The sequence below is a fragment of the Lynx canadensis genome, chromosome A1 (assembly GCF_007474595.2).
Source record: "Lynx canadensis isolate LIC74 chromosome A1, mLynCan4.pri.v2, whole genome shotgun sequence".
NCBI lineage: Eukaryota > Metazoa > Chordata > Mammalia > Carnivora > Felidae > Lynx > Lynx canadensis.
Window position 1 is genome coordinate 121,688,363 of NC_044303.2, and position 14,983 is coordinate 121,703,345.

The window sequence follows — 14,983 nt, forward strand, 5'->3', positions numbered from 1 at the left end:
ATACGTAGCAAGAGAAGGGTAGTAAAATTTAGTACATCTGTTTCTCTTGTACGTTTACTATAAAATCAAGTGGCTGTATTGTGGTTTGTTCTGTTAAAAGCGTATTAAAAATCTTTTGGAGGGACACATGGGTGGCTCAGTCAGTTAAGCGCCTGACTTCGGCTCAGGTCATGATCTTGCGGTCTGTGAGTTCGAGCCCTGCGTCGCGCTCTGTGCCGGCAGCTCAGAGCCTGGAGCCTGCTTCGGATTCTGTGTCTCTCTGCCCCTCCCATGCCCATGCTCTGTGTCTCTCTGTCTCTCAATAATATCTCTCTGTCTCTCAATAATAAACGTTAAAAAAAAAAAGTTAAAAAAAATCTTTGGAATTTTATAACTGTTAAGGAAATTTATCAGGTGTAAAAGAAATTCTAAATTCACTTATCTTGTGCCACATAGTGAACATCTGACTTTAAATATAAAGTGTTGAGTAAACATTATAAATAGTTCTCATGGGGTAGTCAGTAAAACATACTATTAAGCGTCCAATGAAAGAAAAAAGCCTACTCCTTGGTACTTCTTTTTAAATCTTTTTCTACCAAATTTGACTTCGTTGTGTTAGAGATTCTTGTGTTAATATATGTAAGCTCTAAATGTGCTTTTTTTCAAAAGTCATTCTTAGTATCTGAGGTAATTTCATACGTACAGTAGTTGGTCTGTTTATCTCGGGTTTTGTCCTTTTTTCTTTGTACTTGTTATCTACCTGTTCATGGGATAACAAGTTTTCACTGTCTTGTTTAGTGTTTTCCTTTTGAACGTTTCTCATTTTCTGTGAGGATATGCTTGTGGTGTTTTTTGTTTTTAATTTTTTTATTGTTTTTTCTGCTCCCAGATATGGGAGTATGTTTTGTGTCAACCTTAAACTATGTGGTTTTGAGGAGAAGAGTTTTTGTTTTTAATGGATGTGATAGTCTTCAAAAAACTACATGTCTTGCTGGATACAAAACTGTACACAAGTAATAGCTCAGGGCACCTTTACCTGATAGTGTGACATGGTTGACTGTTCAGTTTTGGGTACAATTAGCATATAGTTGTTCCACTTAAGATTGTGAAAAATGGAGATTATGCAGTCATACTGCCTAATTCTCACTCTTTCTTTATACCTCAGTGCATCCTAACTGGTTATGTGCCTGTTTCTTGAGTTAGGAAGAATATCAGTAATACCTTTCTCGACTGGCATTTTGGTGTACTCTCTCTGTTCTTGGCTAAAGTCTCAGGAAGTACATCATTCCCTGAGAAGCTTGTGACTCTCATTCCCAGCTGCCCTCCTATTCTTTCCTCTGTAGGACAGCCCATGTACTCTCGTGAACATGGTGCTGCTGCATCTGAGCGACTTCAGTTGGGGACACCGCCTCCTCTGTTGGCAGCTCGTTTGGTGCCACCTCGAAACCTCATGGGATCCTCCATTGGGTACCATACCTCAGTCTCCAGCCCCACCCCTCTGGTCCCAGGTAAGCTTTGCTACAGATGGCTGGCCATCCACCCTCTGATCTTTTTGTACCATAGCTTGCCAGCCTGCGTGGTGACTGGCATCCTGATCTGCCATCACAAATTCCCACTGAACCTCTTAGGTAGTTTTCTCTTCTGTTCCTCTGCCTCTTTGATTTGTCCCTAGTGGTTGCTAGATTAGGCCTCCTGTGTGTCTGTCATCTCTGGTGTCCTCTATGTTGACTTTTAGTGCCTCAGTAACAAAAGTCATGGTAGTTCCTTGAACTGATTTCTAATACAGTAAATAGGAAGAGAATATCTACTTGAATATTTTCTAATCAGTTACACATTACAAGAAAAACTAGGATAATTTTTTAAAAAGCAAACCAAAAACATCTGTTTTTCTTGCTGATCACAGATGAGCATATCTTTTTTTCCCTCTCTGATCCATGTATGACCTGGCTGTGTATAATGTAGTAATTTCTGGAAAACTCTTCCCTCCTACTTATGTGTACCTTTGGAAGACCTGTGGAGTGCTTTGTGGGTGTTTCATGAGGTTTTTAACATTTCTTGCTTTCCCTTTAGATCTGAGTCCATCATAACTGTCTAAAGGACTTTTGAGTTTCTAGGGGTTCTGTGTATTCTCAGGAATTATAGAACAAGGTCATTTGATTATGTAACTGCTTTAAAACCTACAGCTATAGGAGATTTTCTTTCAAGACTACCAAGTGGTAACTGAAAACTTTTTTATCATAATTTGCTGATCTTATACTTTGAATCATATTGATTGGCCATTAGTAAGGATCTGAATGTCTCTTACTTTGTAGCTGAAACTTAATATGAATGCCATAGAGCATTTTTCCACCAAGGAAGAAAAAGAGACGCAAGGACTTCTAAATCACAGTTGTGAAAACCAGTGTCTTCACTTAATCTTAACCCTTGTTTCATTTTATGTAGGATGAAGAGGATATATACCACTTAGAGATGAACATATTCAGAATTTTTTTAATACTAACAAAATAGCCATTTAGCATTATAATTTTAAGAATTAAATATTTAGTTGTAGAGAAAACAAAGGGAATGTGATAAAAGTGGCATTGATGGGGTGGTTGGTAGTAACATAATGATTATATTTGTAAATGTAAAATTTTTTTAGCTGTTTGAAATAAAACATTTGAAATGTTTTATGTATGAAAGCAGCTATTATATCTCCATTTTAAAATGTAGGTAATCAAATTAGTAGATTGATTTTTTTCTCTATTTTTTTCCCTACTTAAAAGAGTAACTAGGGTGGGGGGGATGGCTAAATGGGCAAGGGGCATTAAGGAAGACACTTGTTGGGATGAGCACTGGGTGTTCTACCCAGGGGATGAATCTACTCGTAAAGTCATTATTGCACTATATACTAACTTGGATGTAAATTAAAAAAAAAAGAGTACCTAGAAATTGGTGAAACATGATAACAGAGGAAACTCAACCAGTCCTTTATATATAGTATTCATATATGTGCATATTTCTTTTAAAAATATTTAAGAGATGTTTGGATTAAGTGATTAATATATAGGATAAAAATGGCTAGCTAAGGTAAATGAATTTGGAAATATCTCCATAATCAAGAACAAATATGTGTATCTGTGTTTTGAGACAGGAGCGTTTTTATTTCTTTCACTTCTAACAGGGGTATTATTGTAATTCAGATTTGTGTGTGTGTGTGTGTGTGTGTGTGTGTATGTGTGTGTATTTGTATGTATGTATAGGTTGATATATTTATCAAAGAAAAATTCATTTTTTGCAGTTGTTTATAGTAATGAAAAATTACTTAACTACTCTCTTATTTGTTACGTGTTTTGTTGTTTTGTTTTCCCCCAGATACATATGAACCAGATGGTTATAATCCAGAAGCTCCTAGTATTACCAGTTCTGGTAGATCTCAGTACAGACAATTCTTTTCCAGAACACAGACACAGCGCCCAAACCTGATTGGCCTAACATCTGGAGATATGGATGCAAATCCAAGAGGTGAGAATGCCTCAGCCTTTGTTTGTTGCTGTTTTACAGGAGTTCAGTATAGCATTTCAGACCTCACTAAGGTCCAAAATTATTTACACACTGTCCTTTTGAAGAGTGCTTTATAATCATCTCAAATAAATGTTTTTGAATAACTTTGTCTCCACATTTTATTTTAAAACTATAATTAGAGGGACACCTGGGTGGCTCAGTCGGTTAAGCGTCCAACCCTTGGTTAGGTCATGATCTCACAGTTTCATGAATTTGAGCCTTGCGTCAAGCTCTGCACTGGCAGTGTGGGGTCTGCTTAGGATTCTCTCTCTCCCCCTCTGTCTGCCTCTCCCCAACTTGGGCTGTCTCTCTCAAAATAAATAAAAAAAATAAATAAATAAAGCTATAATTGTAATATATTTATTTTAAAATAAAAATAATACTTTTTTTTAATTGCTTTTTTTGTATACCTTTAGCCTGTTTTAGCTATTTACTGGGCACTGCACTAGAAAATAGGTAAAGAAAGATGAAATGACATGGTCCCTTGCCTTCAAAGAATTTGATCACTTCAGGGCCTACTTTGTATCGTAAGAGCTGTGTTGCACACTAATAACTGAGAATCTAAAATACTGCAATAAGATGATTATTTGACCTTTTTTAATATTTATGATTACAACTATATGTCAGGATCTTTACAGAGCATACAGAGCATAAACCTTTAAAAATTAAATGTAAGCATTTACCTTTAATATGGGTTGATGTCCTCCTTTCTCCTCCCTTAAAAAAGTTGGTTTAGGGGCACCAGGTGGCTCAGTCGGTTGAGCATTCGACTTTGGCCCAGGTTGTGATCTCATGGTTTGTGAGTTTGAGCCCCACATTGGGGTTTGTGCTGACAGCTCAGAGCCTGGAGCCTGTGTCTCCCTCTTTTTCTGTCCCTTCCCCGTGTACTCTGGTGGCTCGTGTTCTCTCTCTCTCTCTCTCTCTCAAAAATAAATATAAAAAGATCTAAAAACAAAAAAGTTGGGTTAAAAAGTTTGATGAGGTTCCAGTTTTTCTTACTATAGTTGGTTTTTTGATATTTAATTTTAATTTGAATGACTGTCCATGGGACATCCTGACAGTATTTATCTTTTTTTAAACATTTTTTAAAAGGTTATTTATTTATTTTGAGGGAGTGTGTGCATGTGCACGAGTCAGGGAGGGGCAGAGAAAGAGATTCCCAAGCAGGCTCTGCATGGAGCTGGGCTCATAGCTTGATCCCACAAACAGCAAGGTCATGAGCTGATCAATAGTTGGATGTTTAACTGAGCCACCCGGGCCCCCCCCCCCCCCCCCGACAATGTTTTTCTGATTTAGTTATATGGTGACTATTTTCGTGTTCTTACCTTCTTTCCTGTCTTGATTTTATTAACTTTTATTTACTGCCATTAATATCATTGTTACTACTGCAAGCTAACAGTTTTGTGTCAAGATGAAACCAAATGCTTTTGTATATGTATTATTATCTCTTATTTTCCTTTCCTACAACTCCTTAAAAGAGGTACTATTTTAATTCTCTTTTTACAGATAAAGACACTGAGGATTAGAGAGGTTAAAGAAATTTGCCCAAAGTCACACAGCTTTTAGTGGCCAAACTAGAATTTGAACCCAGGTCATTCCAATTCTGAAGAGTATACTATTACCTTCTATGCTATAATGCATATATTATTACCAAATTACTTGAAATTAGTGGAAAGATCAGAGTCTTAAAAATTCAAGTTTTTCCTTTGTCGCTAGTCTGGTCTTTCTCTGCATTCATATACAGTAATTCGTGGATAATCTCACTCAGATAGAAATGAGGTCTTTGGGGGACCCTGGGTGGCACAGTTGGTTAAGTGTCTGACTTCAGCTCAGGTCATGATCTCAAAGTTCATGGGTTCTCTGTGCTGACGGCTTAAAGCCTTGAGCCTGCTATGATTCTCTGTCTCCCTCTCTCTTTTTGTCCCTTCTCCACTCACACTGTCTCTGTCTCTGAAATAAACATTAAAAAAAATTTTTTTTTTAAATTAAAAAAAAAAAAGAAATGTGGTTTTTGTACAGCAGACTTGGTTTGTCACCTTGGCAAAGTCATCCAGCCTCTAGCTCTGTATCTCTTTCTTTTTTTATAAAGCACTTCAGTAAAGGAAAGCAGTAGGCAATGTTAGAAGGTAATCAAGCTATTTTAGGGAAGATCTAATGGCATCTCAGCTTCTAGAATGCATTATACCATCACAATTGCTATCTCCTCCATTTGCCTTCTGAAAATAAAGGCCCTAATAGAGCAGAGATCAAAGTTATTTTTTTCATTGATTTACACGTATGTCTAACATAATTGTTGAGCTATAGCAGCTGCTAAAGAAATACATGTTAAATCTGCATCATTATTTCCCCGATTGTCACACATATTACCCCCCACTCTCATCCCTACCCCAGCATCCCTACCCCTAGCCCTACATGTCGTTTTTGGCTGCTGATTTTACTTTTGGTAGAGTCACTTAAAGTTAAGGAGAATATTCACAGTGTATCAGGCATCGTTTTGTGTTGTTACTTACTTTTTTATTCACACCTCTCCCCATTCCCAGATAAGCCATTGTAATGTCAGTTTCTTTAAGTATTTTAGTTTTAATTGTTGTGAATGAAATATAGCAATTTATAATACGGGCTTTGGGTTTTCCTCCCAACTTTTGAGTTTGAAAAATTTTAAACGCACAGGAAATCAAAAGAAATACAATAAACATCTGAATACCTTTAGTTAGATTCACCTTTATTAAAGTTTTGTCACCTTTGGGCCTAAGTGCTTGCTTTTGTATGCGCAATGCACATTCTTCTTTATCCCTTCTTTCCTTCTCCCTTCAGGTTTTTTTTCCCTGAGTTACTTGAAAGTATATTGCAGAGATTGTGCCCTGTAGATACTTTATTTTACTTCCAAGAATATGACGTCCTTTATAAGCACAATATCATTGCTACACATAAGAAAATCATAATTCCTTAATATCCTGTCCAGGTGAACTTTTTTTAAATCACATCAAACAGTACAAATAATTTCACTCTGTTTATGGTGCTAAGTTTGATTGCTTGTCTGAGATGATAATTGATAGATCTCTCCATTGTAAAGTCATCATTTGTGGGGTGTACTTTGGCACCAGATAAATATCTTGTTCTCTAACACCGTTTCACTGATGAATATTGTTTTCCAACCATTGATGATCCTTGTCTGAATCAATTTTTACATTGGAACTGCCTATGACTTTTTAAACTTCAATATTGTATTTTTAACAAAGGAGAAAAAGGAGGAAGCAGTTAGTAAATAAGCATTTCTGAAAAGGAAATGGTAGCTGGGTGCTATTCACTGTGCTTTTTAGCTTTTAGGCTATATATTGTAATCATTTGAAATACCTCAGGTACCATGCATTGTTAGTAATGTTAATTTTTGTTTCCAACAGCTGCTAACATTGTCATCCAGACTGAACCACCAGTTCCTGTTTCAATTAATAGCAACATAACCAGAGTAGTTCTTGAACCAGATAGCCGAAAAAGAGCTATAAGTGGTTTGGAAGGGCCGCTCACAAAGAAACCTTGGCTGGGAAAGTAAGACAATTTGCTACTTAGTAGTTCTAATTGGTGTATTTGTTGTTTTGGTTTGCATTAGTAAATTTGTAAAATTCACAGTTGTCATTAATCAGTGATTTTAAAACTTTGTGTCTCAAAATTAGGGTTCCCTAAGGCATCATTAGAACATCTTAAAAATGGGAAGAGCAAGCAGAATATAATAGATATTAGTAATTTGTATTAGTAACTAATATAATAGGTATTAGTAATTTGTATTCTGTACTTTTACAGAAGTTGAAAAACCTACCATTGAAAAAAATGATGTTCTTTCCTTGCTTTAAAGTTAGACTCCTTGGTAATTGTGGCGGATCTTTTTAGCCTATTAGTTTTAATCTCATTTGGGCCTCTCTTTTTGTGATCTTTTGCTCTTCAGTCTTCTTTTTCTATACCTGTTCTGTTCCCATGTAACAAGGACGATGTGAAAATTACTTAGTAATTTCTGAAGAATGTAAGAATGTCTTACAAATGACACTTTAATACATATAAACTTAAAGTTTTTGTTGACCTGTCTGATGGCTAGGCATAAGGTGGGGGAATTAATCAAGATCTATTAATACTCCTTTCAGGCAAGGGAATAACAGTCAGAGTAAACCAGGATTTTTGAGAAAGAATCAGTATACAAACACCAAATTAGAAGTCAAGAAGATCCCTCAGGAATTAAACAACATTACTAAACTCAATGAACACTTCAGCAAGTTTGGAACTATTGTGAACATCCAGGTAAATGTGACTAGGTTGCTGACAGATGAATGTGCTTTTATGCATCTTTGAACATAGCAGTTCACTTTGCTTAAATGAGCCAGTAATTAATCTTATAATCTCTGCTAAGTGTTTTAAGCTCCACTGTATAGCTCTATACCCAACTTTATGATGAAATTAAGCTGAATTTGTTTTTTGCTTTTTTTTTTTTTTTTTAATTTGTTTGTTTCTTATCTGCAACCTCTTCCTGAAAGACATTGAGGATGGTTAGTATATTTTTATTCATGGTGCTCTGCACAAAAGACTTTTTAATCTGCTTTAGTATTCTAACTAGATAGGTAAGATTTTTGGTAATTTCTAAGGTAATTTTGTCTACTGAGTGACTTTTATATTGTAGTGAAAAAGTAATTGGTTAAGGATGGTTGTAATCTTGAGAATTTAGGCAGTGTAACATGTTATCTAACATCATGTGATTTGTAGTTTCTGTATTTTGCTGTCTACTTGACACATACTCCAATTTATGCATTTGTGGTTGGGTGTTCCGGTGTAATTGAGAGTACTTGAAGTCCTTATTAATTTGCCATTTCACTCAGTTACCCCTGATGGTTAATGTTGGTCATGAAACCAAAATATGATTTATGTAACAATTTAAGAAAGTATTATGAGGGGGTGCCTGGGTGGCTTAGTTGGTTAAGTGTCTGACTTAGGCTCAGGTCATAATCTCACGGTTCGTGAGTTTGAGCCCCTTGTCAAGCTCTGTGCTGACAGCTCAGAGCCAGGAGCCTGCTTCAGATTCTGTGTCTCCCTCTCTCTCTGCTCCTCCCCTGCTCGTGCTCTGTCTCTTTCTCTCAAAAATAAATATAACATTAAAAATTTTAAAAAAATTATATGAAAAAAGGCACCACCCTTAGGTCACTGCAATAAATCCCTGTGCCCTTCACCCTTCAATCTCTGTACTCATCCAAAATGTGGAGGTGTGCTATACTGGACCAGCACTGTTGAAAACACTGGCTAAAAATGAGCATGATGATCAGGGTCCTGGCCTTCATGCAGCTGACCTTCTCAGAGAGCAGAGAGAGAATAAACAAGTAAAACAGGTTAAGTGCTATAAAGATAAATATAGTAAGGTAATTAAGTGATAGAGGGGGAAGGGAACTCAAGAAAAAGCACTCTGAGAGGTGACATTTAAGCTGAGACCTGAAGAAAGTAGTATGAGGGGGTGCCTGGGTGATCTCACGGTTCCTGAGTTTGAACCCGGCATCAGGCTCCATACTGACTTTGCAGAGCCTGCTTGGGATTCTCTGTCTCTTCCTCTCCCTCTCTGCCCTTCTCCCACTTGTGCTCACTCATTCTCTCTCTCTCTCTCTCTCTCTCTCTCTCTCTGTCTCTCTCTCTCTCTCTCTCAAAAAAATAAACTTTAAAAAAAAGTAGTATGAGGAAATTTGATATTTCAAAGAATTGAACCAAGGTACTCTTTTTGAAAGATTTTTAAGCAGTGTTTTTTCCTGAGTATAGTACGTGTTTAATTTTATAGATAATTGGAAATCCATTAAACAAAAGTGAAAAAACAAATCACCTGAATCTCACCATGTTGCAACAATAATTATTAATCTTTTGATGAACATACTGTATTTATATGGAAGAACACATCTATACACACACATAGACATGTTTTCTTTTTAAAAATACTTTACACACTTCAAGAATACAAAATCATATCAGATGTCTCTGCCTTTTTTCTCTTACGTGTTTTCTAGGTAATTATGGTTTATGGCATTTAGGAAAATTAGATGGCTTAATGTAATTTGGTATATTAGTCTTGTTGGATTGCCATAACAAATACATATCAGAGACTAGGTGGCTTAAACAACATTTATTTTGGGGGAAGTCCGAAATCAGAGTGATGGCCTTTTTGGTTCCTGGTGAGGATTCTCTTTATGATGGCCACTTTCTTGCTGTGTCCTCAAATTTTGGAAGGGGAGAAAGAGCTCTTCCTTTTCCTATAAGACCTCCAGTACCATCTGATTAGGGCCCCACACTTATGACCTCATTTAACTTTAATTACCTCCTAAAAGCCCTGTCTCCAAATGTAGTCACACAGTGAGTTAGAGTTTCTACATAAGAATTTGGGAGTGGGGGCATAAATCAGTCTGTAGCAATAGGCCATAATTTACTTACTGTTCTTTGTGGTTGAGGATTTCTATTGTCTCTCTTATCTTCTATAAAAACAATGCTGTGGTGAGCCTCCTTGTTGCTAAACCTTTCGTTACCTTTTTATGATTCGTTGCTGAATTAAAGGGAATTTTAAGACTTTTTATTTGTGCTCTGCCAAATTGTTTGCCAAAAGGGTTGTGCCAGTTGATACTCCCACATGCACTGTGTTAAAGCCTGTCAACATTGTAATGTGGATCCATCAAAATGTTTTGAACCAGTTTCGTAAGTGAAAAATTATACTTGTTTTACTTTGCTTTTCTTTTTTTAAAATAAATTTTATTTATTTATTTATTTATTTATTTATTTATTTATTTATTTATTTAGAGTGTGAGCTGGGGAGGGGCAGAAGGGGTGGGGCGGGGGAAATCCCAAGCAGGCTTTGCAGTCAGCACAGAGCCGGACATTGGGCTCATACTCACAAAACTGTGAGATTATGACATGAGTCAAAATCAAGAGTCAGACACTTAACCCGCTGAGCCACCCAGGCGCCCCATTTGCTTTTTTAAATTACTACGTAGATTCTGATTTATATAGATCATTTGCAGGTTTTTTTGGATATGCCTATTGATTGTCTTCGCCCATTTTTTATGAAGCCATTTATAATAGTGCTTTTCCAAGCCATTGCTTGTCATGTATATCAAAAATAGTTCTTCTACTCATCATTTAGTTTAGGGTATATTTGGACTGACGGATTTTAAATTTTTATGTGGTAGAATTTACTACTGTTTGTCTTTATGGATCCTGTTTTTATAGGTATGCATAAAAAGATTTTCCAAACACTCAGATTGTACAGATATTCACCTTTTTTTCTTCTGTGTTTTTATTGTTTTTTTTTTGTTTTTGTTTTTTGTTATGGTAAAATATTTTCTTTCTCTGGAGTTTATTTGGATGTAGGATATCAGGGAGGGATCTAACAACTTTTCCCTAACTGGTTATGTAACATTACTAGGATTCTTTATTGAATAGTCTTTTTTGTATATAATTTGAAAAATATGCATATTATCTTTTAGGGTGATGGAGAACTGTACTTACAAAGCTTTCGGAATGGATTTCAGCAGGTTCTTTTCTATTCTGAAGTCTTTATCAATAATTTATTTGCATTTAACTGCTTATTAATTTGTTTGCTTTTTTTTGTTGCTTTTGTTTTTTTTCTCACAGGTTGCTTTTAAGGGAGATCCAGAAGCAGCCCTCATCCAGTATCTTACCAATGAGGAGGCCAGGAAAGCCATTTCCAGCACTGAAGCAGTTCTAAATAACCGGTTCATTCGAGTTCTGTGGCATAGGGAAAATAATGAGCAGCCTGCATTGCAGTCTCCAACACAGCTACTCCTGCAGCAACAGCAAACACTTAGTCACCTGTCGCAGCAGCACCACCATTTGCCACAGCACCTTCATCAGCAACAAGTGCTGGTGGCCCAGTCCCCTCCCTCAACGGTACATGGGGGTATCCAGAAGGTAACCTACTGGTTCATAGACAAGGAAAAGTCCTCTGGTCCCACCCTCTAGATCATTGTCAATTTGCGGTCGTTAGGTCTTCTACTTTAAAACTTCTCAGTTTGATCTGCAGACCAGCTGCATCTTATCTCCTGAGAACTTATTAGACATGCAGTTTTTTGGACCTCACCTCAACTTAGAATCACTAGGGTTGGGGCTTAAGCATCTGTGTTTTAACAAGCTCTCCACTTGATTCTTACAAACCGTAAAGTTTGACAAGTGCAATTCTGCTTCTACCAGAATTACTTGCCTGAATACAAATTCTTGGATCTTAGCACCCACAAGTTACAGTCAGTCTGTAGAAATGGGACCCATAAATCTACATGTTTAAAGGAATACTCTTAGTGATTCTTCTCAACACTAAAGTATAATAACTGTCCACTACCAGACAACTCTGAATCTAGAACTTCTTCTTTGTTTTGTGTTAGACTCAGTCATCCTTGTACCCACTCTTTTGTCTGACTTTTTTCCATGTAGAAAACTCTTTAAAAGCTTTAAAAATTGAAATGTAAGCTCCGAGAAAATAGGATTTTGCCTGTTTTATTCCTTCTGTCTCTTGTGTCTAAAACAAGGCTTGGCACATGTTGCTCAAACTATACTTGTATGAACAGATGAAGGAAGTAAAGAAAAAACCACTATGCATTAGTGCCATTCCAATATTGATGGTAATGCTAATCTTTTCCTAGGTGTTCTCTTGTTTGAATTAAATGCATTCAGGTTTTTTTTTTTTTAGTATTACCATATGTAATCTTAAGTCCAGTCATTATACTTTAGTATTACCATATGTAATCTTAAGTCCAGTCACTATACAGTCAGCCTCCATTTCTTTTGTCTAGGTTCCACTTCATGTTAGAGCCCAGAGGCAGGTTCTTCCCCTGGATGTAGGCTGAATGGTGTACAAGAGTGATACGGTCATGTTTGTGATCCATTAGACTGTGTTCTGTTAATGCAGCCCAAGATTGCACTGTGTTCTTGGGGTGTCCATATCACACTGTTATTGATATTAAGCTACTATCATTTAGAAGCCCCAGATCCTTCAAAGCATTACATATTAAAGGGAACATTTTAAAAATTAGTAGAACTTGTTTTCTGTATGAGTTTATATCCATATGCATGCATTTTGTTATGACATATTTCAGACATCCATAGAATAGATAATAGCAATCATTTGAATATCTACCACTTAAAAACTTAGAGATGATAGAAGCACTCTCCCTTCTCATTTCTTTATTTTCTCCTCCAGGGTAATCACTAGCCTGAATTTGTATCATTCCTGGGCATTTTTAAAACTTTTACCACTTATGTGTTTATTTTGTGTATGCAGATGATGAGTAAACCACAGACATCCGGCGCATATGTTCTTAACAAAGTTCCTGTTAAACATCGCCTTGGACACGCAAGTGGTAACCAGAGTGATGCATCACACGTGTTGAATCAGTCAGGTGGTGCTGGAGAGGATTGCCAGGTATGTATTTCTGTGACCCTCTGATTCATTAATTACACAATCTGTCTACCTATTTATAATTTTTAATGTTTATTTTCGAGAAACAGAGAGAGACGAAGTGAGCAGGGGAGGGGCAGAGAGAGAGAGGGAGACCCTGAATCTGAAGTAGGCTCTAGGCTCTGAGCTGTCAGCGCAGAGCCCAACACAGGGCTCCAACTCACAAACAGTGAGATCATGACCTGAGCCAAAGCTGGATGCTTAACCAGCTGAGCCACCCAGGTGCCACGATCCTCAAATATATTTAAAATTGTTTAGTGACACAGAGAAATTAACAACTTAACTTTCATCCAGATTTGTAATGTCTTGTTTCTTCACTTGAGGTAAACGTGACAGCTAACCTTAATGTGGAAGGTATACTTGCCTAATTTCCATGATACGGCCAGAAATTGGCTAAATTTTTTTTTCTATTCAAAGCTAAGTAGGAGTTTGAGAATTTTAGAAGAATATAGTGAAGAAGATTCTATCCTAATCAAAACTTTGAAATGTATCTTAAGTAGTTTCTTTTGCTTTTAGGAATATATCTGTACAGTGACTTTGCACAATGGTGATTATTTCAAAGAGGGCTTGGAAAATTCTGAAAATGATCAAGGCCGGTGCGGGGAGTGCTTAACCCTACTAGCCATAATAAAAGTATTATGAAGTCTATGTAACTAAGTCAGTTAGTACTGGCACATGAAGAGATAGACCAGTGAAATAGAGTAAAAGATGAGAAATAGACTCATTTGCAAATAGGAATTTATTAGATGTCAAAGAGTATCTCAGGTCAGTGGGGAGAATATGGACTTTTTGATAAATGTATTTGGATAACTGAATAGCCGTGTAGAAAAGATAAAACTAGATCCATTTTTCAAATTACATAATAAACTAGGATAATTTCCAAAAAGATCTGAGAATTTAGATGCTGATGGAAATGCTAAATGTTACAACCCCCATGAAAGCAAATTTGGCGGTGTCTGGCAAAATTATGTATGCATTTATTCTAAATCAGTAACCCTCCTTTTCAGAATGTATGCCAAAAGTACATTTGTCAAACTACGAAAAAATATACATACCAGGCTAGTAAGTGTAGACTATAATAGCAAAAGACTGGAAACAATCCAGATGTCCATCAGTAGGGGACTAGTTAACTTAAAATGCAGTACAGTAGCAAAAGTGCAACTTTACAACAGAATGAGGAATATCTTCATATGTACTATGAGGTGATCATGAGGCTGTATTAGGTAAAAAAAAAAAAAAAAAGTACAATGGTACAAAACATATATAGGCAGCCACTGTTAATGTAAGTAAGTAGGGCCATTGAACACCTAAGTATTTGATTAATAGCAGAAACAAAAAATCCTAAAATTAATTAAAAAAAATTTCTTTTAGTTCCTAAAATTTAAATCTTGGTGGTGACGGCAAGGATGGAAAAAACTAGACAACTTTGACTATGTCTTATTTTGTAGATTTGTCTTAGAACCATGTAAATGCTGCGTTCAGTCATAAAATGAAAAAAGTAATGTCTGAGAATTGAAAAGTGAAACAAATGAAGTAATATGTTTGCATAGAGAGTACTTTTTCATTTTTTACAGTTTATTTATTTGAGAGAGACATTGTGAGCAGGGGAGAGGCAGAGAGGGAGAGAATGAATCCCACACTGATTGCGCAGACCCTGACTTCACCTCATGAACCACGAGATCATGACCTGAGCCAAAATGAAGAGTCAGATACTTAACCGACAGTGCCACCCAGGTGCCCCTAGAGAGTACTTTAAAATACAGCTATTTGAATATATATTCCTAATGAGATGAACCCTGAGTTCAAAAAAACAATTTTAACAAGTATTTTTCAGCAATAATGTTATTCTGAAACAGTTTGTGAGCATTGTAGGATAAATCAAATGAAAAGTTATATTGGTGTCACTGACAAGTGCGATTTTCAATGTGGTTGAAAAGATGTGTATGGTAGATTAAGTGAAAACACTGTAGTCCTATGTTTGAATTG

General features: G+C 36.4%; 1 protein-coding gene across 4 annotated transcripts in view; it reads left to right on the top strand.

The window, feature by feature from the left end:
* The window catches only part of RBM27 (RNA binding motif protein 27), a 75,129-nt gene that overhangs the window by 38,487 nt on the left and 21,659 nt on the right, over nt 1-14,983 (top strand). For 2 of the 4 annotated variants that reach the window (XM_030320764.2, XM_030320774.1), the window contains exons 9-14: nt 1,323-1,487; nt 3,334-3,483; nt 6,924-7,068; nt 7,656-7,809; nt 11,161-11,457; nt 12,821-12,961. In XM_030320764.2, coding sequence (XP_030176624.1) covers nt 1,323-1,487; nt 3,334-3,483; nt 6,924-7,068; nt 7,656-7,809; nt 11,161-11,457; nt 12,821-12,961 — 1,052 coding nt within the window. The remainder of the gene's footprint in view (nt 1-1,322; nt 1,488-3,333; nt 3,484-6,923; nt 7,069-7,655; nt 7,810-11,160; nt 11,458-12,820; nt 12,962-14,983) is intronic. The other 2 variants (XM_030320781.1, XM_030320790.1) reach the window with 1 other exon arrangement.